The 24,940-nt window shown below is 41.4% G+C and overlaps 1 protein-coding gene across 3 annotated transcripts; it reads left to right on the top strand.

Moving 5' to 3' along the window:
• The first annotated feature begins 366 nt into the window (after nucleotides 1-366).
• Nucleotides 367-21,137, top strand: LOC102307117 (short chain dehydrogenase/reductase family 16C member 5). 3 transcript variants are annotated; one of them, XM_005950996.2, is made up of 6 exons: nucleotides 369-721; nucleotides 3,533-3,664; nucleotides 3,850-3,949; nucleotides 4,332-4,476; nucleotides 8,205-8,330; nucleotides 10,322-10,685. In XM_005950996.2, the coding sequence occupies exons 1-6, from the start codon at nucleotides 371-373 to the stop codon at nucleotides 10,410-10,412; spliced, it is 945 nt and encodes a 314-aa protein (XP_005951058.2). In that variant the 5' UTR covers nucleotides 369-370; the 3' UTR covers nucleotides 10,413-10,685. The 3 variants fall into 3 exon arrangements, with proteins under 3 accessions (XP_042071819.1, XP_005951058.2, XP_005951057.1); XM_005950995.2 differs by lacking the exon at nucleotides 10,322-10,685 and adding an exon at nucleotides 20,560-21,137 and having other exon boundaries at nucleotides 372-721; XM_042215885.1 differs by lacking the exons at nucleotides 8,205-8,330; nucleotides 10,322-10,685 and adding an exon at nucleotides 20,560-21,137 and having other exon boundaries at nucleotides 367-721.
• The last annotated feature ends 3,803 nt before the right edge of the window (nucleotides 21,138-24,940 follow it).

Raw genomic sequence — 24,940 nt, 5'->3', positions numbered from 1 at the left:
TGCTGATACACGGTGCATTCAGAAAGCATTAACAGCACATCCCTTGTTCCACGTTTTGTCACGGTACAGCCTTTTTCCTAAATTATTATTGAAATGGTGTTGGTCCTAATACAGAGCCTTGAGGCGCACCTTTTGATTATGATTATTCCTGAATTCATTTTTCACAAAATTCTATAATGCTCCAAAACAATTTGCTTTGAAGTTCTTTTAAATTCATTAAAGACAAAACTAAAAAGAGTCATAGGAATAACGCAAAGGTTTCTGTAATCTGACTGAAGCTACTTGTATAAAAAAATTGGAGGAAAATCATTTCATCAAGATTTCCAGTCTTATTCATAATACCAGGAAACGTTTGTTTTGTTTTTGATTCATGTCTCTCTTCTTTCTTTCCAGATTCATTATGAATTTCTTCTTGGAAACCATCAAAGTACTCCTTTTGTCCATCTGGTACAATGTGGAGTCTTTCATCTACTTCTTTGTGCCAAAGAAAAAGAAGAACATTGCTGGTGAGGTGGTGCTCATTACAGGAGCCGGTAGTGGAATCGGCCGTCTCATGGCTCAGGAATTTGCATCTTATAGCACCGTGCTGGTGCTGTGGGATATCAACCAGGAAGGGATGAAGGAAACTGCTAGACTGGCTAAAAGTAATGGAGCCAGTCGAGTCCACTACTATATCTGTGACTGCAGTGACAAGAATGAAGTTTACAGAGTGGCTGACCAGGTAAAGTTTCTGGGTGAACATTAGACCGACGTGCCTGTAGTGCAACTGGCATCTACTTCGTTTTTGACTTGAGTTAACATCGATGTGTACGTGCAACAAGTTAACCACCTGAGCTTATTACAACGTCCAAACTTCCAGTGGCTTGAAAATAAAAATACATTATATTAGTCTAAGTAGTTTTAGACCTTTTAACTTTTGTATTCAAATGATTTTAAGTCTTCAGAGAAATCTGTGGTTTCCCTCATTGTCTAATTCAGGTTCATTGGGGGGCTGGAGCCTATTGTAGTGGGTGAAAGATGGGGCGCACCTTAAACAGGTTTCTACTTGTTGCAGGGCTAACAGAGAGAAATGACCATTAAGAGTCATAGTCACAATTTAGAATCAGCAGCTAATCTAACCATATATTTGTGATGGGTGAAGCTGGAGTACCTGGACTGCTACACAGAGAAGTCCCAGGAAGCCAGTGCTTTTAACTGTAGGACGTAATTGCTGTGCAGCAACAGTGCTAACCACTGGATCAACATGTTACTTACTTTGTTATCACACCGTCTGATCCATTCACTTTAATTCAGTTTTTTGGCTTGTGACGATGATGCTATGGTTGCACAATTATAAGAAACCATATGAAAAATTTATGACATACAAGTTGTTCATAATTTCTGCAGGAGTTAGCAGAGCTGCGTAAACGTTTGCTCATTAAGACCCCGTTGAATGCTAATGATGTGTTAATTCTCTCCTACTTAACAGCACATGGAGCTTTTGCACTTATGAGTAACTCGCGCTCTCACACTCAGCCACACACACATAGTGATACACTAAAATTAAAATTAGCTGCAGACAGCTTGAGTAATGCCGTCCTTTGCATTGTTGACTTTTCATTTATTTGAAATGCTGGTGCAACGTGGCAATGACAGCAGTCGTGTTAATCACAGTGGCTCCTACAGCAGCTTTTCCCTCATCGTTAAAGTGAAGCTCCGCATATTTTAGGTATAATTCTTTAGGGCAAAAAACCCCAAAACAATAATAAAAATAATCCAAAGACTAAAATGCACCTTTCTCTGACTCAGCAATTAACTAATTCATGTTTTATATTAAGACTTTTGCTTTTTATACACATCTGTATGCATTAGCAGTACGGTTAAATAATTGATTTGTCCTTTCATGTGTAGAAACATGAGTCAACAATAACCATCGAGTACAAGCATCACTTCCTGCCTTCTGTCTTGTTTGTTTGGGTCTAGATCAGCGTTTCACAGGAAGATTTAACACTGAAAAATGTAAACGGAATGAATATACAGTGTAGGAAGCTGTAAATGAACGGACACTCACACTACTCCCCGGTAGTGTTGCTTAGCGGCGTTACTACTCGTGATGTCATTGTCCACGTCACAGGCGTGGGATCGCTTTACCTTGGCCACGCCCGCTCCGGCTGAGGAGCCACCACGGGCCGTTTTAAGTGTAACTGTAACCATCCAAACATGTTTCTCTCTTTGAATACTCTCTCTTGATTCAGTTTGTTGTCAGAGGTTTTCTCTAAGATGGAAGCTGACAGGATCTTTGTTTTATCACTTTATTAGGAGGCTTTTATTTTGTGTACCATAATGAAATGTTTTCTAGTCAGTGTAACATAATGTAGTGTGTGTTTGATCTCCAACTGAATTGTGAATTGGTGCTATTTAAAATTTAACTAAAAAGTGAATCTAAATGTTATGTAGACTGAGCCTGCAGCGCTGTGAAAAACTGTTGGCCCCGTCCTGATTTCAGGTTTTTTGTATGTTTGTCACACTTGCATGTTTGAGCTCATCAAAGAAATTCAAATATTAGATGATCAAATATTAGTTACATGACACACAAACAGGAAGGCTTTTAAGAGGGAAGAAAAATCCACACCTACATGGCCCCATGTGAAAAACTGATATACCCTGATCTGATTTAAATCTGATTTAAACTGATATACTGGTATACAAACCCCCCGTTATAACAAATTCATTGTGGTGTATCACATCATTCTAAGGCTGAGTTCAATGCCAATTTAGCCACATCCAGGCCTGATTACTGCCACACCTGTTCTCAATCAAGAAATCACTTTGAATAGAACCAAAAAGATCCTCAAAAACAAGACGACATGGCACGATTCAAAGACATTGAGGAAGAAATGAGAAGCTAATTGAGATCTGGAAAAGGTAATGAAGCCATTTCTAAAGCTGTGGGACTCCAGTGGACCACAGTGAGAGCCATCATCCACAGATGGCAAAAGCATGAAACTGTAGTGGACCTTCGCTGTTCTCTTAGGGTAATTTTGGTCGGCCGGCTTTTCCTGAGAGGAGTCATCCGAGATCACCAAAGACCCCAGAACAACAACTGCAGGCCTCACTAGCCTCAGTTAAGGCAACTGTTCTTGACTCCACAATAAGAAAGAAACTTGGCAAAAATGGCCTGCAGTGCAGTTCCAAGACAAAACCCACTGCTGAGCGAAAGGAACATAAATGCTCGTCTCAGTTTTGCCAGGAAACATCTGGATGATCTCCAAGACTTTTAAGAAAATACTCTGTGGACTGACGAGACAACACTTTTTCACACCGCTGTATGTTTGAGTTATGTCTGTGCATCACTGAGGCAGCTGAGAGAACAACAACAGCTCTTCGTCTAAATCACAGATCAATTTCAAGACAACACAGATCGTTTGGGAAATCATAGAATCTCTTTTCCTCATGCATATCCTACAGCTGTTGTACATTTTACTTTGGAGTATCTTTTTTACAAAATGATATTTATTCATACATGATGGTTTTTCTTCGTTCCTTCATGTAGGTGAAGCGAGAGGTGGGTGATGTCAGCATTTTAGTGAACAACGCCGGCATTGTGACAGGAAAGAAGTTCATGGATGCTCCTGACTCACTGATTGAGAAGACCATGGATGTCAACATCATGGCTCACTTTTGGGTCAGTCAGTAAAGGACATGGACAAGTCTCCACATGATTTTACTAGCAGATTAGACAACACTGTGATATTTAATTTGGCATTAACGTCTCCAGTTGATTCTTTAGTAGAATTTAAGAATGAATACGACCTTTTCTGTTACAGCAGGTGATTTGGTCTTTTCCCCCCTTTTTCTTTCTCCCCTCAGACCTACAAGGCCTTCCTTCCTGCTATGATTGCCAACAATCATGGGCACCTTGTCAGCATTGCCAGCTCTGCTGGACTCATAGGAGTCAATGGATTGGCAGGTGTGTTTTCTTCCCTAAACATGTGATGCATCTCAGTAATTCTAAAGTTGAATGTGTTGGATGAATCCCCTGTTTGACACGTGGAGCTTGAGAACATGACGTAATCCTTTGCATATGACCAGCAGTCATCACCAAAAACTGTAGTGCAAGTGTCACACTACCACTGGTTTAACCAAACCTGTGACATTGTTTGCATGTCATTCTTTAATCTATTTATTGTTTTTATTAAGGACTGAATTATTTATTAAGCCATCAGTGTAAAAGTGCATACTCCCATGCGTGATCATTTTAACTAAACAAATACACTTTCTGGTATTGGTGAAGTAACCTTATTTAAGGAACATCTCTTTGTAATGCTTTGTCTTATACCTTCATTCTGCAGACTACTGTGCCAGTAAATTTGCTGCAGTAGGGTTTGCAGAGTCTGTGGGTCTTGAGCTGCTAGCAACTGGGAAAGATGGTGTCAAAACTACGATTGTATGCCCGTACTTCATCAACACCGGAATGTTCGATGGATGTCAAACTAAGTAGGTCATGCTACATGGTTTCCATTTTTATGGTTTCAAATGTCACAGGTGTCATTAAAAACCTGTACAGTGGATGCAAAAGTATTCGGCCCCCTTGAACTTTCCCACATTTTGTCACATTACAGCCACAAACATGAATCATTTTATTGGAATTCCACGTGAAAGACCAACACAAAGTGGTGCACACGTGAGAAGTGGAACAAAAATCATACATGATTCCAAACATTTTTTACAAATAAATAACTGCAAAGTGGGGTGTGCGTAATTATTCAGCCCCTGAGTCAATACTTTGTAGAACCAGCTTTTGCTGCAGTTCCAGCTGCCAGTCTTTTAGGGTCTGTCTCTACCAGCTTTGCACATCTACAGACTGAAATCTTTGCCCATTCTTCTTTGAAACAGCTCCAGCTCAGTCAGATTAGATGGACAGCGTTTGTGAACAGCAGTTTTCAGATCTTGCCACAGATTCTGGATTGGATTTAGATCTGGACTTTGACTGGGCCGTTCTAACACATGGATATGTTTTGTTTTAAACCATCCCATTGTTGCCCTGGCTTTATGTTTAGGGTCGTTGTCCTGCTGGAAGGTGAAGCTCCGCCCCAGTCTCAAGTCTTTTGCAGACTCCAAGAGGTTTTCTTCCAAGGTTGTCCTGTATTTGGCTCCATCCATCTTCCCATCAACTCTGACCAGCTTCCCTGTCCCTGCTGAAGAGAAGCCCCCCCAGAGCATGATGCTGCCACCACCATATCTGACAGTGGGGATGGTGTGTTCAGAGTGATGTGCAGTGTTAGTTTTCCACACAAAGCGTTTTGCATTTTGGTCTCATCTGACCAGAGCACCTTCTTCCACATGTTTGCTGTGTCCCCCACATGGCTTGTGGCAAACTGCAAACGGGACTTCTTCTGGTTTTCTGTTAACAATGGCTTTCTTCTTGCCACTCCTCCATAAAGGACAACTTTGTGCAGTGCACGACTAATAGTTGTCCTATGGACAGATTCCCCCACCTGAGCTGTAGATCTCTGCAGCTCGTCCAGAGTCACCATGGGCCTCTTGGCTGCATTTCTGATCAGCTCTCCTTGTTCGGCCTGTGAGTTTAGTGGACGGGGGGGGGAGACGTAGATTGACCCGTAAATCAAGAGCTTCACTTTTATATTTGGTGCTTTTTTTTTTTTACCACAACTGACTGATCGAACTAGTCAGGTGCTGCATCACTGCAGCCACAGAACGAATCAGTCTGTCGATCTCCCACTCCCCTCACTCATGAACAAGACCCTGGGATATTTAAACTCCTCAGTAACTGGTCCCTGACCCGGAGTGGACCCTGCACCCTTATGTAGCTGAGGATGATGGCCTCAGACTTCTCATTCCCTCTGCTTCATACTTGGCTGTTAACCACTCCGATGTGGGATGGAGTTCACCACCTGATACCAACAGAAGCACATCATCTACAAAAAAACAGAGATAAAAGTCGCAAAAGTCGAAATTTTGAGATTTAAGTCAAATGTATTTTGAGAAAAAAGTCAAAATGTGGAGATTATGGTTGTTTCCAGACAAACTGCGGCAGTTGCTGTACCCTATAAGTTTATAACGTAGTACTTCAGAATCTCATTTAGTAACAAGGAATGAAGTTATTTCTCTTTTGGGTCAAGTACAAGGACATTGAAAAGATGGTGCAGAAAGTTGCTTATGGCCACACAAACTTGGAAGAATGGATTTATACAGCATGAAATGGTTGTTCGTGGACAGATTCAAGGCTTCCAACAGTTGCATCACAAGTATGCTGATCAGTTAGTTTCACTAACTCGTCTATACAAGGCATTTTGTAGCTGTGGCAGTTTGTCTCGAAATAACCGTAATCTGAATATTTTTACTTTTTTTTTTTCTCGAAATAGAATTACAATATTTTTTTCTTAGTGTCACACCAATATTCCTCCATGCTACAAACGGAGATAGATGCCACTGTTGTCAAGGTGCATACTCCTCTTAAAGCATGGAGGTCTCCACCTGAAATCCAGCACACTGTGACTCTATGAGCAACAGGAGGGGGAGGATTAGGATTACTGAGTGTCAGAGCCATCATCAGAGATGTGCCAGCCCACCAACCATCACCACCTCACCAGATGAGTGGCTCCAAGAATGCCTTAAGCAGCTGAAGATGCATAAAGATGTCAGACCAAGCCCTTGCATGATACCATTGGGCGAGGACGTGCTGACATCAAGAAGTGCTACCAGTGGCTAGAAAAGGCCAATGTAGACAGAGGCTCTGATTATTGTTAACAGGCCTAAGCAGCAGGTCCACAGAGACAGGAGCCTACCCCAGCTGACATGACCTAAGTTGCAGATTCTGCAAAGGCGTCCCAAGACGCCATCTAGCACATAGTCGCAAACCACCTTGCTGACGCATACGAGGACTAGAAGTCCTGTTACACTTCCAGTTTCACACAAAAACAGCAGCTGCTGACCAACTAACCAAACATATTGGTTATTAACCAGGAACAGAAGACCACAGGTTATGTGATGGAAGTGGACTGGCAGCACTGAAAGTGCTAAGCCACATGTTAACAGACACGATTGAACATGAGGTTCGTTTCTTGAGGACACACGCTTACAGCCACTTTATTAGGTACACTGTTCAATTGCCTCTCAACACAAACATGTGATCAGCCTACCATACAATGCATTTGGGCAAGTAGACATGGTCAGTACGACTGCCTGAAGTTTAAACTGAGGATCTGACTGGCATCAAACTGAGACTTCAGTGACTTTGAATGTAGCATGTAGCATGTAGCATGGTGTCAAACCATGCTTCTTAGTGTTTCACAAACTGCTGATCTGCCAGGGTTCATCCCACCCAGGCATCTGTAGGATGGCAGAGACTGGTCCAGAAAGTAATAACCAGTGAATAACGAGTTGATAGGCAACATTAACAAGGTTACTGTGACTTACAGTAAAATTTCCTCCCTTACTGTAATGTTTGGATGGCAATGTCAGAATGTCAGTTCATGCTTGTGGAGATGTTACGGTGTGCGTGTCCTGTTTAAATAGTGTTCAGTTGGTACTGAGTATTGTTGCCACAGTGTCCATCCCTGTATCACCACAGTGCATCGAGCCAGATAAGGCATCATGTCACAAAGCTCAGTCAGCTCAATATTGTTTCTTCAACATGGCAATGAGTTCACTGTAGTGGCCTTCAGCTGCCACATCCCAATGAAGCAGCTTTGGGATGTGGTAGGTTCACATTATGCACGTGCAGCCGACAGATCGGCAGCAGCTGAGGCCATGATGTCAATGTGCACCAAAATCTGAGGACTGTTTTCATCACCTTGTTTAATCTATGGCACAAACATTAAGGCATTTCTGACAGCAAAACGGGGGCAAACTTGGTGCTAGTACGGTGTAACTATTCATAGAGTTGCCATTTGTAGCATTATTGAAGGGTAAAATCTTTTCAGGGGGCCTGTTTGTGCAGATTCCAATAGTCTGTTTAAAATTATAACTACATGTTGTATATTTGGTGTGATGAATGTTATAATACACATCATGTAAGCAGATGTAGTGCATTAATTATTTGAATTATATAAAGTGTAATAATTTTCCAAATCATTTAAATATCTACCCTCTGTAACCTTCAACCAAATATCTGATTACCCACCCAGATTGTCGCAGGAGAACTTGACAAATGCTAAGTTCAGTGCTTTTTTTTTTTTGTGTCTCTTTTTTGTGTTCATCAGGTGGCCAAAACTGCTACCAATCCTGAATCCTGATTATGTGGCAAAGAAGATCATCCATGCTGTGCTCACAGACCAGGTCTACTTGCTTTTGCCTCGGAGCATGTACCTCATAGCTGGTCTGAAGAAGTTAGTCACTACCTTTCTTTGTTTCTTTCACTTGCACACAGTTCCACACTCACTAATGTAGAGATATCTGAAGATTTATCCACTTCACTTGTCCCATATTTTGTCATGCCTTATCACAAAATGGATCATTTGTATATCCCCATTGGAAAATTGAGGGTGCAGAAATTGGTAAAGTGAAATAGAACAAGTGCTGGGGTTTAATAGACCGCCTGACCTACCTCAAGACACAGAAGGCCTTGATTGGTCCTTCCATAGATCAATGCACCTATCTGGGGAAGGGTAGAGAATTTCCACAGCAGTGAAGATCACAGTGAGCACAGTGGCCTCCATGTGTAAATGGAAGAAGCTTAGAACCACCAGCTCACTCTTTGGAGCTAGCTCCCCAGATGATCTGAGGGATCAGGCAGAAGGGCCTTAGTTAGCAATTATAACCAGATGGTTGCACTCAAAAAAACTGGAGCATTGCTGTTTGGAGAGAGAACGGTCCAGAAGGACTGGCTGTTTTGCAGCACTGATCATTTATACGCAGAGAGGCCAGACAGAAGTCACTTCTTAGTAAAAGGCATGTGGCAGCCTGCCTGAAGTTTGCCAAAAGGAACCTGAGGGGACTCTCAGATCACGAGAAATTAAATTCTCCAGTCTGATGAAACAAATATTAAACTCTTTTGCCTGAACGCCAAGCGTCATGTCTGGAGGAAACGAGGAACTGCTTATCACCTGACCAATACGGTCCCTACAGTGAAGCCGGGTGGTGGCAGCACCATGCTGTGGGGATGTTCTTCAGCAGCAGGAACAGGGAGACTGGTCAGGGTGGAGGGAGATGAATTCAGCAATGTACAGAGACGTCCTTGATGACCTTTTCCAGAGCACTCTGTACCGACCTCAGACTGGGACGAAGGTTCATCTTCCCCCTAAGCACACAGCCAGGATAGCAGTGGCTTCTTATCATGTCCTGAGTGGCCCTGCCAGGAGCCAGACTTGAACCGGCGGGGTTTTTGTTTTTAAGGTGAAAAGTGAATTGAATCCATTTTGAAAAAAGGCTTTAAGATAAAAATGTGAAATAAGCGAAGTGCTGTGAATGCTTTCTGGATGCACTGAGCATAACAAATATAGTTTGGCTGCACTCCACTTTCTGGTGAAACAACTCATGCAGCAATGCACAGAAATTATGAATAACTAACTTTTTAATAATATCGTGGGCTATTTCTGGGGTCATGGGGGCACCAGTCACCATTCTGTGTATTTCTGGTTGTATATTTAAAAAACAAAACAAACCCAAAACTGATTCTGAGATTTATTTTGTTTTTAATTATTTCTTTTTGCCGTCTTACTAACGTTTCCAGAATGACTCAGGACCTAAATAATGTCTTTGGCACACACTGAACTCATGCACACTAACTAGCACTCTGAGATATTCAGCAGCTCACTAACCACTGAAAGCCATGTTTTTGTTTTTGTTTTCTAAAAAGCTCTAAGCTGGAAAACACGATATCTCAACTCAGTTCCACACATACGTTCTTTACACAGAATATTTACACAATTCTCAGCTTGCGTAGTTTTGTCACAATCAGAAGAAAAACCGTGTTGATGAACCTGAAGTCATAAAGATTCCACTTGGATGACTTTTGTGCCAGAATACAGTAATGTTGCATGTTGTTTATGTAATGGTCTTATCGTTGTCGGTGTGTTTGGTACAGTAGTTGTTTCAGGTCTGTCCTCGTCTTTGTCATCTTTTTGTGTGGATGTTTGTTTTTAGATGGACACATCCCAGCAATAACATGAGGTTAAACTTGGCTTTAAACTGATTGTTGAAGAGAAATATTATTTCCTTATAATTAAAATGACATCACAGCCATCACTGGCAGATTATTCGATTGCCGTAATGGTTACATATGTTATGTATTTCATTAAAATGACCTTGGTGCTGATGGGGTTATATTTCTGTTGTTGTCCTCATCCTGTTCTCTTTTGTTTCCCTCCATCATCGTCAGTGTGTTACAGTGGAAGCTGCGCTACCTCTTTGGCCGTTACATGGAATTGGCCGTTGAAATAGACTGCCACAAACGCCTCAGTGCACACTGAAATGTGTTTGGATGTTGTGCTCAGCTGTAATCTCTAACCATGTACAGGGCACATTGTAGCTCGGACTGTTGTAATGTGTAACGAAACATTCTGCAACCTCCGTCTGTGCTAAATGTTGAAGCTTACTAGGAGGGATTTGATGCTTTATTGACCATGAAACCCAGCACATGACATTTTTACATGTGATGGTGTATTTACATGTAGTGAAGCCATCATAATGAGTGCTATATAATATCTAAAATGTCAAGTATTAAAGACAACATTCAGATACTATGTCTTGCTCTCATAACACTTATTTAACTTTCATTAAATTTGTGTTTCCCTAATATTGTATTCGCCAATGTCATTATACTGAAACAAGATGTGGGGTCAAATCTTCTGGACCTGGCTTGTGCTACAAAGCTGGATTGCTCTTATGCAGCTAACTAACCCAGTGGTTTAAGAACTACAAAGGTGGATCATTTCTTATTGGGGAAGATTACCATGGCAACTCATGCCTAACTGGTTTCAGAGCATGTTATAATCCAGATTAGAGATCAGCCACCGACTGACCAAGATCCCTAAGATCTCAGATGTTTCAGATCCTTAGGATTCCTCGGACCTCGTTCCATGAATTAGATTGTTTGTTTGTTTTTAAGAGCATCTAATGTCTTTGTGTTGCCTCAAACACAAAGTGAAATACTTGATTGTAATTCATCTAATCCCCAATTTAATGATAGTGTTGTCATATTGATAAATCTGTTAATTTTCTGAATTTTATTAATGTGAACAAATGAAATGGCTGTAGCTCAGGTGGTAGAGCAGATCAGCTACTGTTGGTGGTTCGATCCCTGGCTCCTCCAGTCTGCATGTCAAGTGTCCTTGGACAAGATACTAACCCCGAGTTGCTCTCCAATGCGTTCATCAGAGTGTGAATGTGTGTGAATGCTTAAGTATAGAAGGAAGTGCTTGTATGAGTGGGTGTGAATGGCTGAATGTGGCATGTTCATTCATGTTCATGTACACAGTGCTTTGAGCACTCCGGGAGAGTAGAAAAGCGCTGTATAAGAATCAGTCCAATGTTCAGAGCACAGACTGTCTGCAGCCTGCATTTAAAACTCCCCTCAAATGCATCTAGTTCAGTTTTTGATTTTTGGTCATTTTAGGCTCAACTTCACTCAAATACTGGAATCCTCTCCAGGATCCAGCTATGGCAGACACGAGTCACTGACCAGTCTGGTCTGTTGAACAGACAGCTGCATTCAATTCAGTTAAATTTCATTTATTTAGTGCCAGAGTTACAAAGATGGAGATTATAGAGTTTGTTCTGAGCTGCTAATAAATCTGTGATGTGATCACCGTCTCCGGCCTTTGATGTTGACGAGTGAATGACTGTAAACGTGTTTGTGTCAGCTGCCAGTGCCGCCCCTCAGCCTCCAAGTAGATGCATGTTTGGTATCAATTTGAAAATCTTAGGTGTCTTCCTACTTGAGTTATTGCATTCACAGGATTTTCAGAAAACGTGACCCCTGACCTTGACCTTAAATCCAAGGTCACTGAGATTCTGACTCATCTAACATGCCAAGTAGGTACACCTGTGGTATGAATTTTAAAATCCTACATCACCTTGTTCTTAAGTTATCGCATTCACAAACCACGCTGCCTGTTATAATACAAATGTATAAAGACACAATATACACTGCGAAAGCAAACAAGTTTCTAAAGGCAAAGAATTTGGATATTGTATCAGCTAGTCTGTCACTTTGTGCTCTGCTGGGGGAAAAAGACAAAACTGGATTTAAAAATATGGCTGAAGGACGCTACAGCAAAGGGCTGGCAGATTCTCTGAACGGAGGAAATGCAGCATTTGGTGATCATGGGTTCCAGACGTGAGTCACATAATTAGGAAGTTTTTCCTTCATCATGTATTCCTACAGAGAAAACAAAGGTCTTGGAAGGATCCAGCTCAGCAGAGCTAATTTAAAAGACTTGAGACATAGAGTGGCCACATCACTTCCCCATGACAGGTGTATCCCTGCTGCTGCACCATCTTTGCCTTTTGGTGATGCATTTAAAACTATGTAATGGTTAAACTTAAATATGATCAATCTGTTTCTATTAATGGGCTATGTACCAGCAGTCGTTAAGGTGGCAGTATTTAAACTGTTACTCAGAAAGCATCTCTAGACCCAGCTGCCTTAGCTAATTATAGGCCAATCTCCAACCTTCCTTTCATTCCTTTTTGTCTTTTGAGTAGTTTCAGTCAGAATGTAACGATCATCACGGTACAGAAAGTGCAAAGTGAAGGTTACAAATGGTCGTATGGCCTCTGACAGTAGATTCTAATGGTAGTTACTCTGGATGGTGTTACCCTTTATGAATGAGGCTCGAGTATAAAATGCTCTGAGTATTCGAGCAGAGTAGAAAAGCACCAGGGGAGACTCACAACACCACAAATGTCACCAATGAGGAAGGCGCTAGGAGTCTCACGATCATTTCAGTGTTTGCCCACATGACACAATCCCTGTTTTTGCATGGTGGTTGTCATGGCTGGAAACCGCTGCATGCAGGTTTTATTGGGGGGAAAACTGATTTTGAGGTAAGAAAGTTGATCTTTTGAGCAGGTTTAGTGCTAAACTTTGTTTAGTGCTTAAACTGCAAAACAGTGTGACTTACAGTAGATGAAATTGTAGTTTCTTAGGCAAACTGTGATGCATTTTCCCCCTGATCATTTCAAAGGCGTTAACAGATAATGGTAGGGTGGGTTGTAACATATTTTTTAAGTGTTACAACCATCCCCTTCCCTAAAGAAGAGTTTATTCATTTTTATACTTTTCCAGCTGCCTGGAAAAGGGATACTGATACTGGTGTGGCTGCTGAAGGCAGTCAGATCAGTGGCAAAGGAACATCTGCCATGTAACACTGAGTAGATGCTGCAAAAAGCTGTGAGACAGAGACCCCGTGATCCTTGGTAGGTTAATATAGCAGCAATAAAGCTTTCTCCGAAGCGCAGGAAAAAGTGTTGGTTGACTATTCGACTTCGACAGCAGACCTGGTTATAAGTTAGACAGAATACTAGCAAAGGTGCCTGACCAATTAAAAAAAATGTTTGTACTCAGTCGTTATTCCACTTTTTTTTTGGGTCTGAAAGTTTTTTTTATTAGCTCACAGTAACTTATAACACCCACAATCATGTGGTGAGAAACACATGGTTTACAATTTTTATGAAGCAGAACCACAGCCTGTTGCAGAGGAGTGCAGAGGCAACTAGTCATGAAAATAAAGAAAAACCATTAAAGACGTGTGGTAGTGCATATATCAGTGAAAGCTATCCAGTTCTGCAAGAAAAGGGGAATCATGGCGCTTACCTTCCATCCCATCTGCACCCATGAACCTCATCCACTGGATCGCAGTGTCTATGACCCATTTAAGAAAACGGGAAATAATGCAAGTGTTGCCTGGATGAAGATGAATTCTGCCAAGACTATGATCATGTATTATATTCCAGGGATTGTCGAGGCTGCTCTGCCTCCAGCTGCAACACCCAAAAACATTCCATCTGGTTTACAGTCCACAGATATTTCGCCCTTCAATTCTGACATTTTTGAGAAGTGTAGCGATGCACCGTCACGAATCAAAGACCGCCCAGAACCAGGTCCATCACTAAGATCTGCAAGTTCCCAGCCATGCTGTCCTCCAACTCTCCTAGGGACTTATGACTTCCTTACTATTTATGTCCTGTCCTCTAGATGAACCTAGTACCTCAGGGTTGTCTACAGCTCAGACAGTCAATTCTTCATGTATACAGCCATTTTCAAAACCAGGGCCAAGAAAAAAGACTGGCAGGATCAGGAAGAAGAGGCAGTCTGAAATGATCATCAGTACACCAGTATGGGGTGTGGCTCAGGTGGTAGAGCAGATCAGCTACTGATTGGAAGGTTGGCGGTTTGATCCTGGGCTTCCCCAATCTGCATGCCAAATATCCTTGGGCAAGATACTAACACCAAGTTGCCCTCTGATGTGTTCATCGGAGTTTATTAGTTTGCACTTGAGTTTAGAAGTGGTTGTATGAATGGGTGAATGAGGCATGTTGTATACAGCACTTTGAGTACTCCAGGAGAGTAGAAAAGCCCTATGTAATCCCTGACAATTTAATGTCTTTAGCTATTCAGCGATGCCCGCATCATCAGCTGGCATTGTGTGGGAAATGGCCACTATTCTCTAAAAGTAATGACGGAGCGGTATGCATTCACACCCAGTAAATTTGTCTTCTCATTTTGACTTGCAAACCTGTCTGAGTCTCATGCAGAGGTTTGCCAGCATCTGAGGTATCGTATTACAGATTTTTCTGTCTCAGCGTGCTGTTGCACACTGTAATGCAGATACAGTCATTCTTTCACTGTTTGTCCACCACAGTTGATATTCAAGAAAGAAACTGTGCAGAAGAAAAGACGGAGTGTTACTAAAGCTGTGCATTCCTCAGTTTTAAATTGTATCTTTGAGGACTTTGTTACTAGTAGCCTGTTGCAAAAACACATAATTTGCTCACATTTCTTTAATCGAATCTATGGAGAAAAGGGGGCAGACCTAACAAAACAATTTAAAGAAGATAAACAGTATCTGAAAGTCATGTCCTTAAGAAACAGATGAAAAGACAGTCTCAGTGGAAGCATTGCTGTCAAGGAGCCATTCTTAAAGAAGGGAAACATGGAGAAAATGCTGAGCTATGCCAAATTAAACAAGAACTGGACTGAAAATCAGTGGGAACAGGTCTGATGGTGGAGGGACTTCAAATGGGAAATTTATGGTTCAAACCTTCATCAATAGGTACGAAGCAGGTCAAGAGAAAGACACAACAGCCATCTGTAAAACATGGTGCATGGTGCAGACTCTACCATGGTTTTGGGCTGGATTTTAACCAGTAGTATTGGGAATATTACCAAAATTGATCAAATTACGAAGCAGAAAAGTACTGGCAGATTTTGATCCACCATACAAACCTTCTAAAAAGAAGAGAAAAGAAGAAGAAAAAAGCGCTATATAAGAATCCGTCCATTTACCATTTAAAACAAGCACTAATGCAAGTGGACCAGAAAATAACCAATATTACAAGAAAGAGTATCTCAGGAAAAAATCAAGGCGAAAAGAAGAAAAATAGAAATGTGCCAAAAAAAATCTTAAAGTAACGCTGAAGATTCTGAGACAGCAGATGACAAAAACTTTTGCGTTGTCTGTCTGGATTTGTTAACTCAAAGCCGGAGATAGTTTGGGTAAAATGTCCACCCAGCCTGCACTTTAAATCAAACCTATATGTTTGTCACACAGGTGCATTGTACTAACTGTTTGAGTATTTGTAGTGTCATGAAAGTTTGTTTAGTGAACTAATTTACACACTGATACCACAAGAGTGTGTTTGAGTTATGGCCAGTCACAGAGAGAGAGGCGGACGCTGTTCTTTCTTTTCAATAAACCACTTTTTTGAAGCATGTTCTCTGGTGTAATTTTAATGTTAACACATGAGATCTGTGGTATTCTTGCAGGTGTCATTCATAGTAAACAAACAGGATATTTTGTTTAAAAGTACAAAAATTCATTGAGTTACAGATGCTTAAGCACAATGTGTTACAACCACACATGGCTTTCCCTATATAGGAACCTATCCATTTACCATCTCTTTAAATAGAGACTTTGTTATATAAGTTGTATTTCACCAGTGTAAGTCAAATAAAGGTTCCCAACTAAAAGCACCCAGGATGTTTGCTTTGTTGTCTTTATATACATTTAGTAAAATATCTTCTTATTCAAGGAAAAGAGCCAAGACATGAAAAATACAGGTGGGTGGATGCTTTTGGAAAATATAGTAGATATCTGAGGAAACAAATCTAAGGCAGCTTGAAGGGTTAGACTGGCAGCGTGGCAGAATAACAAATTTACAGGATGTGTTTGGTAGCAGTGTGTGATATTCTGAAAATGTAATCTTGAATTGATATGAAACCTGACTGAGTGGTGATGAAGTTAGGAGCTGCAGCCATTATTTGTGTAATGGATTTACATATGTTAATGATATTCCTGGTTCTCCTTGTTATAGTGATGAAAGCGAATGCAGGCCACAGTCCTATTTTAGTGTTTGTTCATCTGGTTCACTACAGTTTTTTATATAGCACCAAATAATAGGACCAAATCAACAAACAGTTGCCTCAATAATCGAGAGAAAAGACCAACAATCAGACAATGTCCTACGAGCAAGCACCTGGCATCAATGGGGAGGAAAAAAACTCCCTTTTAAAAGGGTACTAGCTAAGAATTATGGGGAAATTGAAATTAGATGAATTGTAATAATTACTAATGATTAAATGTGAGTTTGGTGTGTAAATGTGCAAAGATAGAGTGGACAAAGAGTGAAGAAACTGATTTTGAGGTTTCTTCTGAAACTCAGCTGCTCCCTCCCTGAGCCTGGTTGTGCTGGAGGTTTCTTCCTGTTAAAAGGGAGTTTTTGCTCTCCACTGTCGATACATGCTTGCTCATGGGGGATTGTCAGATTGTTCAGATTTTCTTTCTAATATTGTAGGGTCTTTATTCTACAGTATTTATTTAAATAAAATCAATTCTAACATTAATATATAGAGGTGTATTACAATTTATGCCAAAAACATGAAGATGTAGCATATCTGCAGTTGCCAATTAACAGTCTGTACTGGGAGTTTTCATCCTTTTTCGATGTGTCAAAAATATAATTCTCAGCTAATTGAACCTTGCACTCAAACTTAATTAAACTTAATCTTTCTATCAGTTTTCTGTTGCTCAGTTACAGAAATGGGATAGCAGAACATCATATAGACATTTTGAATGTGGCATTTACTGTGTCAGTAATTCTGTAGAAGTCAACAAAGAGGAGAGATCGTAGTCTGTCTAAAATGTGACTTGCCTTTTCAATGCATTGGTGGAACTTTAAAACATTGCAGATTTTCTGTACAGTTTGTATGAAGGTGAGCAAATTTCCACCAGCTCTTATGTCAATCAATGCCATACTTTGCTCTCATTGGCTTCGCATGCTCCCCTGGAAGTTCTGCCACTTCCCTTCGAGCACAGTTGTTTCACACGTAGTTGCTCAAAGTCACTGCATGTTATTCACTTTCCGCAGCTTCTGATCACCACATCAATATGAGTTGCTTGACACCCAAGTCTGAAGCTCCGAGAATAGTGAGGGAGGTTAACCCCTTTTGGTTATAAAGACAGCAGAAGTGAGCAAAAATGTCAGCGCGTGAGTTATACATAATAGTGCATTAACCTGTTAATGTGGTTTCCTGATCTCCACGATCTCCTCCCTCTTGCACCCATCTTTGGGTGCTTAAGAGGTTAACAGAAGTTGCAATGATTCTTGCTGGGACTGTAAGGTCACATTGTATTTGACTGCCCTCAGCTTGCCAACATAAGTTAAAAGTCTAGTTGTATGAGCACTGTGTAAACTTCACATCACTTTACCCAAATGAGTGAAATCTGTAATACCTTAGCAATAACACTGATAATAGAAATAATAATGCACCATTTGGAAGAGCCAGGTCTTAGATAGCTGAAGCCCCCTGCACTGCTGCTGAATCGTTTTGTTCTTTAATTGTATTTCATGAGTGAGTGTTTAAGAAGAAAAGATGTCTGCCATTCTTTTCTTCTTCTTCCTCTAGTCCATTTATCTGAGGACAGGGCTATTATTCTCTATTAGAAAGATTTTTGTCTCTGGAAAACAGCTCACACAAATACAGCTCACAGATAGTGCCTCGCCTGTCACCTCTGTTCATTTTAGATAAAAGCCATTGTATCCGGGCTTTTAATAATGTGTTGTATTATCCTGCCTTGTCTCTGCTCCCTCTTTGAAGACAGTCATTGTTGGAGTTGTTAGTCATCCAGATTTCGCTACCAGTGAGAAATGCAAGCAACATTATTCTGGCTCTATGAAATTATTAGACATGACCTATTTAAATTAGAACAAATATTTTGTTCCATTAGGAGCTGTTTGTTAGATTCATTGTTATGCTTAATGCTAATGACGCTAATGAGGGCATCAGTCCTTGGAATGTTTGTTTATTTTTAAAGGATTGCTGCAGCACTCTTGTAGAGTTGCTGGAGGTACAGTTTCATTGTTTTAGAACTTCTCACGTGATCATAAACTTTCTAAGAACCACCTGGCTAGCTTTGCTCTGCTGCCTTGCTCATCTTTACAGTGAGTCGTGTCCTGTCGAGTTGTGTCCTGTGTTTATTGAGTAGCTGTTTGGTTTCTCCAGTACATACACTATGTTGCTTCGTTTGTGTTTGGGAGTTCTGTCCTTGGGATGAAAGAGTTCATTTACATGTATGTGCTCCTTTTCTTTCTGTTTCTGCCTTATTGGGATGGGCTTTTGCCCGGTGTTGCAGGGTCCTGATTACTCCAAGTTTGTGTTTCAAAGGATGATGGGAGTCAAAGAGTAGATGCTGGTCTGTGTGCGTGAGCTTCCAGTGAACGTAAATGTTGAGGCTTCCCGAGTCCTCAATGCGCTCAGCACAGTCCATAAATGGCAAACTATGGTCCTTTGTGTCTCCCCTGGTGAACTTTATGTTTCTATCCACTGAGTTGATGTGAACAGTGAAAGATTCTACTTCTTGGGTTTTGATAGATTTTGATTTTAACTGCAGTGGCATCCACATATCTTTAGGTGGCTATGTTCTGTCTGAAAGAGCCAAGAGCTGTACTTATCTGTAGATACCCTTGTTGTGTTTAAAATATCTGGTTGTAAGTATGTGGTCTAACAGCATGTAAATCTAATGCAACGTGTTCTTTACAGTGGCCCTTTCTCTGATTTTTAGATATATATTCCTCCTGACTGTACATATTTCTCCTGTTTGCCATTTATACCTGCTGTCAACTATTCATATTTTTATTCCAGCACAGTTACTGTGGAGCACCCACAATTTCATTGTACATGTACAGTGACAATAAAGGACTATTCTATTCTATTCTATTCTATTCTGTTCTATTGTATTCAGGAGTAAAGTTCTCTTCTGTAAGGAGCTGGATGCTGTTGTCTTGTTGTGACAGTCTCCACTGCCTTGGTTAAAGATATGCAAGTGGAAATGTAGGCCTCATTAAAGGACACTCTGGTTTCATCTGGATCCAGTGATCCAGGTTTTAGGTCTGTAGAGGTTTTAATGGGGTGTGTTTTCCACCAGGGGGCTGGGATGGTGGTGAGATGTTTGGAAATGTTGTAGGTGGATGAGTTTACTGCTAACAATGCACTTCTTGTGCTACATACTGGCAACCATGTGGTACTGAATCCCCCTTTATAGAGTAGGTTTGTGAATGGCTGTGGAATTAAAGCACTGAAATTAATTAATTAATTTATAATAGGCTGACTCTTTTTGATACACCCTGTTTACATACATGTGTGTCAACATGTATGGTTTGTATTGATAGCACAAATGAGATATTGCAGGGTTATTGAAAGGAGGCACTCTCTCCAGTGTTCATTTATTTTGTTTGAAAATGACTGAGTGCTGCGGAGAGGTGCGGCCCTACTACTTCCTCAGCAACTTTCTGTGGGCAGTCACTGAGGAAGTCCTTAATCCAGAGGGAGATGGAGTGTAGGAGGCTGAAGTTGATTAAGTTTGTTACCAGTCTGTTAGGGATGAACAATGATGTGGGTTTTGTACATAATTCGGAAGCTTTCTGGGGGAAACCCAACCTCTTGTTAGGAAAGATGGCATCCATTCCACTTTGGATGGAACCGCTTAAATTTCTGGAAATCTGGCCAAATTTCTTAAACCACCTGAAAATATGACTATCCAGTGATTCCACACAGAGCACCTTGGGGCTCAATGTCTTGCCCAAGGATACTTTGGCATGCTGGATTAGTCAGGGTTCAAACCAGCAACCTCCCTGATGACCTCTCCTAGGCTATAGCCACTCCAGTTGCATTTGGACTTTTTTACTCAGCAAAACTTGATCACAAAAGTTTTGCAGAGTTGATGTTGAAACTGTTCGTGGAAACTTACAATCGCTTTGGTCCGTGCAGTTTCTGGTGCAGTTGCATTGTTATAGCATATTAAGACATTGGCACATAAAAGGAAACTAACACAGATGTCAAAAACTTTTTTGTATGTATTTTGTATGTTCATTTCTATGTTTTTTCTCTCTTCAAAGTGTACTGAACATGAAGCAGGCCATTGTTCTGGGCCAGTACCTGGGAGCCTTCAACCTCATGGACACGTTCAGGGGGCGCTCCAGGAAACAGGAGTGACGGAGAGGAGAAGCACTTATGAAGAATACCTAAGATGGAAGGATGGATGCATTAAAATTGACATCAACAACAATTTAATTGTTAACCCTCGAATTAAGTGTTTCTTGGTGTAATCTCAGTATAACGACCCTTGTGTTTTAAATCTCAGCTTCCCAAATGAATGAATGTATTTTTAAATGTGTTTTTAAATTGCATTATTATTATTAGTGAATCATTGTCATTTTACAGTCTGTGATATAGTATTAACAGGAATACAAAGACCACTCATGGTGATCCTTTATATGTAGTTTTGTTAATGCATGCTAGTCCTCATAACTCTGCATCAAATGTGACGTTGTTGTGAATGTTTCCTGACATTTCTGAAATTGCCTTTGTGTAGATTGTTTAACACTGACAGTTTCCAGCATAATTGTCAATTAAAAATGCTTATATGATGTTGCTACCAAATTTAGTGCATTAATAAAGAACATCCATTTACTAAGAGGCCTCTTCAGTGAATGTGCTATATTTAGAAACCTTTAAAAATGGCATCAGTTGAGTTTTTAAACAGGCACACCATGGACCTGAAAATGGGACCCCAGGAAAAGAGAGGCTGACGCATACATTTAGTTGTTCATGCTGTTTAGTGTTTACCAGCTGAAATACTTTCTCATCAAACACCAAGTGCCAGAGCTAAGCACTCAGGAACAATCAACCATAGTAAAGGAATTTCTAAGACATGTAATTTCTCACCCTGCTAAGGTTAATAGCTGTTGGTTCAGATTACTTAAAACTGCAGTTAGTTCAGGCTGGAAAAATCATTTTCTTTATTTAAGTACGTCTTTATTTGTAAGTAACTTTACAAAATGTTGAGGCATTAAATGTCGTGTGTTGAAGCAAAAACTTGAGACAAATCTTTGAAGTTGAGACTTCCAGCTTGTGCAGATGCACCAGTGACATTGAAATAAATGTGGTTTTGTGTAGGCCTGAAGCAACTCTTTCTAACTTTAACTGTAATATAACATAGCAGGAGGCATGAGCACGTGCAGCTCTACTTAAATCTGGTCTTTGATGTAACACGTGCATACATGTGTGTGTGTGCAATGCTACCACTCTCTGCACCCACCTAGTGTGTCAGATCTTGTAATTATGTCTTCATTCCACATATTTTACATAAAGGGCCATGGGTAAACACATGGCTCGGTTCTCTCCCTGGGATGCCCTCACGTCTTGTAAACTGTACAAGAACTCACCAATCTGCAGGTAAAATCCAATTTCAGATTTTTCTTTAAAAGTTCTGAAATTCTCTGATCCTCGCCTGCGTACAGTCGCCTTTATATGAATTCGCTTTGGCATTTAAGGACATTCTGTGCTCAGTTTACCCAAAGCTATTGCATTGGCTAGTTACTAGTTGCTATTAATCCATCCATCCATCTTCATCCGCTTTATCCGGGGCCGGGTCGCGGGGGCAGCAGCCTAAGCAAAGAGGCCCAGACCTCCCTCTCCCCAGCCACCTCCTCCAGCTTATCCGGGGGAATACCAAGGCGTTCCCAGGCCAGCCGAGAGATATAATCTCTCCAGCGTGTCCTGGGTCTGCCCCGGGGCCTCCTCCCGGTGGGACATGCCTGGAACACCTCACCCAGGAGGCGCCCAGGGGGCATCCTTGTCAGATGCCCGAACCACCTCAGCTGGCTCCTTTCGATGTGGAGCAGCAGCTGCTCTACTCTGAGCCCCTCCCGGATGGCCGAACTTCTCACCCTATCTCTAAGGGAGAGGCCAGCCACCCTTCGGAGGAAGCTCATTTCTGCCGCTTGTATCCGCGATCTCGTTCTTTCGGTCACTACCCACAGCTCGTGGCCATAGGTGAGGGTAGGGACGTAGATCGACCGGTAAATTGAGAGCTTCGCTTTTACACTCAGCTCCCTCTTCACCACGACGGACCGGTGCAGCGTCTGCATTACTGCAGCTGCAGCCCCAATCCGTCTGTCGATCTCCGGCTCCCTTCTCCCATCACTCGCGAACAAGACCCCGAGATACTTGAACTCCTCCACTTGGGGCAGGAACTCATCCCCGACCCGGAGTGGGCACTCCACCCTTTTCCGGCTGAGAACCATGGCCTCAGATTTGGAGGTGCTGATCCTCATTCCCGCTGCTTCACACTCGGCTGCGAACCGTTCCAGTGCGAGCTGGAGGCCCTCACCCGATGAAGCCAACAGAACCACATCATCCTGCAAAAATCAGAGATGAGATTCTGAGGCCACCAAAGCGAAAGCCCTCCACCAGTTGCTATTAATGATTACTTTAAATATGAATTAAAAATAGGAATATTTTCTGTCACAAACTTTCCATGTTCTCAGTCCGATCATTCTGGCAGCTGCCCAGATCCAACCCACTCGGGTCGATCGCTCTGTTCGGCAGCCTCATGTTGATCTAGAGAAACGTCTGCAGCAATTGTAGTGAAACTAATTGCATTTGCCCTTCTGCTCCTTCCTCCATTTACGGCAAACAGCGCTTGCATCAAGTCATTTGAAAGTAAGTTGTGTCTTAACCTTGTAAGCAGAAAGTGATCATTCATTGCTCCCTTCAATAGATCATATTATCCCTAAAAGCAACCAACGTAAAAGGGGGAAAATTAGTTCACGACACATTGCTCACCCCCAAAATTACAAGAAAAAACTCATAATCATGCATCAAGGAGCTCTGGGCTGCCCCCACACCTTATTGGAGGGAGCCTGTTTATAAGTGGATCGTTGTTCGAGTGTGTGTGTTTGTTTGTTTGTTTGTGACTCAAAGGTGGTTAGAGTGTTCTGAGGCCTCTCACATAGAGCTAGCTCGAAAATAAATGCATTGATGTGATCCAATGGATGTGAGAGGAGATGGGGCGGAAAAAGCAAGATATATAGATAACAGACAGTATTATTATTGATGACAATGAAACAGTTAAACTATCTGAAACCTGGCTCACAAGAACAATTACTGACAAACACATCGCATTAACGGGTTACAATCTTCTCCACTGCGACCGCCCAGTGTTGCAATTTATGTAAAAAACCAATTCCATGTTACTGTCCAGTCATCAGTAACTGTTTGTAAACACTTTGAACTTCTTGCCCTCAAGCTCCAACTTTTCAAGGGCTATTTTATCACCATTGTGGGCTGTTATAGACGCCCCTCAGCTAGTAGTGAGGCTTTAATTTCACTTAGTGGAAAAACGATCTACTTTAGATTTTAATGAAATTATCCTTACCGGAGATTTCAACTGGGACTGGTCGTCTTCTGCCTCAGTTTTAAATCTATGTGTGACTGATATAATCTCACACAACTAATTTATAGCACAAATCTTAAATACCTGGAAAAGTTGTCACTTATTGATTTACTTTTAACTAACATGCCACATAAACATTCTCACACTGGTGCAAATGAGACCAGTGACCACTGCGTGGTAGCTGTACTCCAACGCTCCTAAAATCAAGGCCACAAATAGTTTTTAAACAAGATTTTAAGCATTTCTTTGAGTAAGCTTCTCTTTTTTAAATCAAAAGTAAAAATAAAGAGTAAAAATACAGAAACAATCCTTTGTTTTCTCCTCAGCTCTCCAGTCTCCTCAAAAAAATGGGTGCCAGAAAAACTCAATCTGAAGTGGATTGGCTGATTTTTAGACAGCTCAGTGACTGGATGAAGGAGAGAAGTAACGTCGGCTACCCACACACTTTTCACCCAGAGAGCTGCTGCACTTCCGATACCAACGTGTTCACCTTTGAAACACAGACCAACGGTCCAGTTTTTGGAGAGGACAGGGAAGGCCGAGGACCAGGACGAGATTCCGGTCTTGACAGATGGCGAGCCAACCACTTTCAGGACAAATCACTACCACAAAGAAGATACACACATCCACACTCATACATTACATTTACAAGGACCTTTGACGTCAGCTGTTGCTAACATAACTAAATTCTTTAAAGGGCCCCAATGAATACTTTTTAGTTTGTTTGAGTGTGCACACTCTTCATTTCACACTCTAAGCTCTAAATGATCGATTTTGTAATTTTATCATCAGAGCCGCATCCATCTGGACACTCGGGTGACGAGAGGTTCTGAGCTTACAACTGATCACCATCTGCTGGTGAATTGGATCAGGTGGTGGGGGAGGATGCTGAACAGCCCTGGCGTGCCTAAACATATAGCAATGGTGTGCTGGGAGCACCTGGCAGAGGCCCTGGTCCACGAGATCTTCAACTTCCACCTCCAGCAGAGCATCAACAGGATTTTGAGGGGGACTGGGGACATTGAGTCCGAATCGACCAT

Source organism: Haplochromis burtoni, unplaced genomic scaffold, assembly GCF_018398535.1.
Source record: "Haplochromis burtoni strain Fernald_Lab_line unplaced genomic scaffold, NCSU_Asbu1 Contig_858, whole genome shotgun sequence".
Taxonomy (NCBI): Eukaryota; Metazoa; Chordata; class Actinopteri; order Cichliformes; family Cichlidae; genus Haplochromis; species Haplochromis burtoni.
This window is presented reverse-complemented; position numbering and strand designations above follow the sequence as displayed.

Excerpts from the sequence above, each read along its gene's own strand:
- LOC102307117 (XM_005950996.2), top strand. The coding sequence starts at position 371 with ATGTCTCTCTTCTTTCTTTCCAGATTCATTATGAATTTCTTCTTGGAA. Across the intron at positions 722-3,532 it reads TTTACAGAGTGGCTGACCAG|GTGAAGCGAGAGGTGGGTGA; the intron begins GTAAAGTTTCTG and ends TCCTTCATGTAG. Across the intron at positions 8,331-10,321 it reads CTCATAGCTGGTCTGAAGAA|TGTGTTACAGTGGAAGCTGC; the intron begins GTTAGTCACTAC and ends CATCATCGTCAG.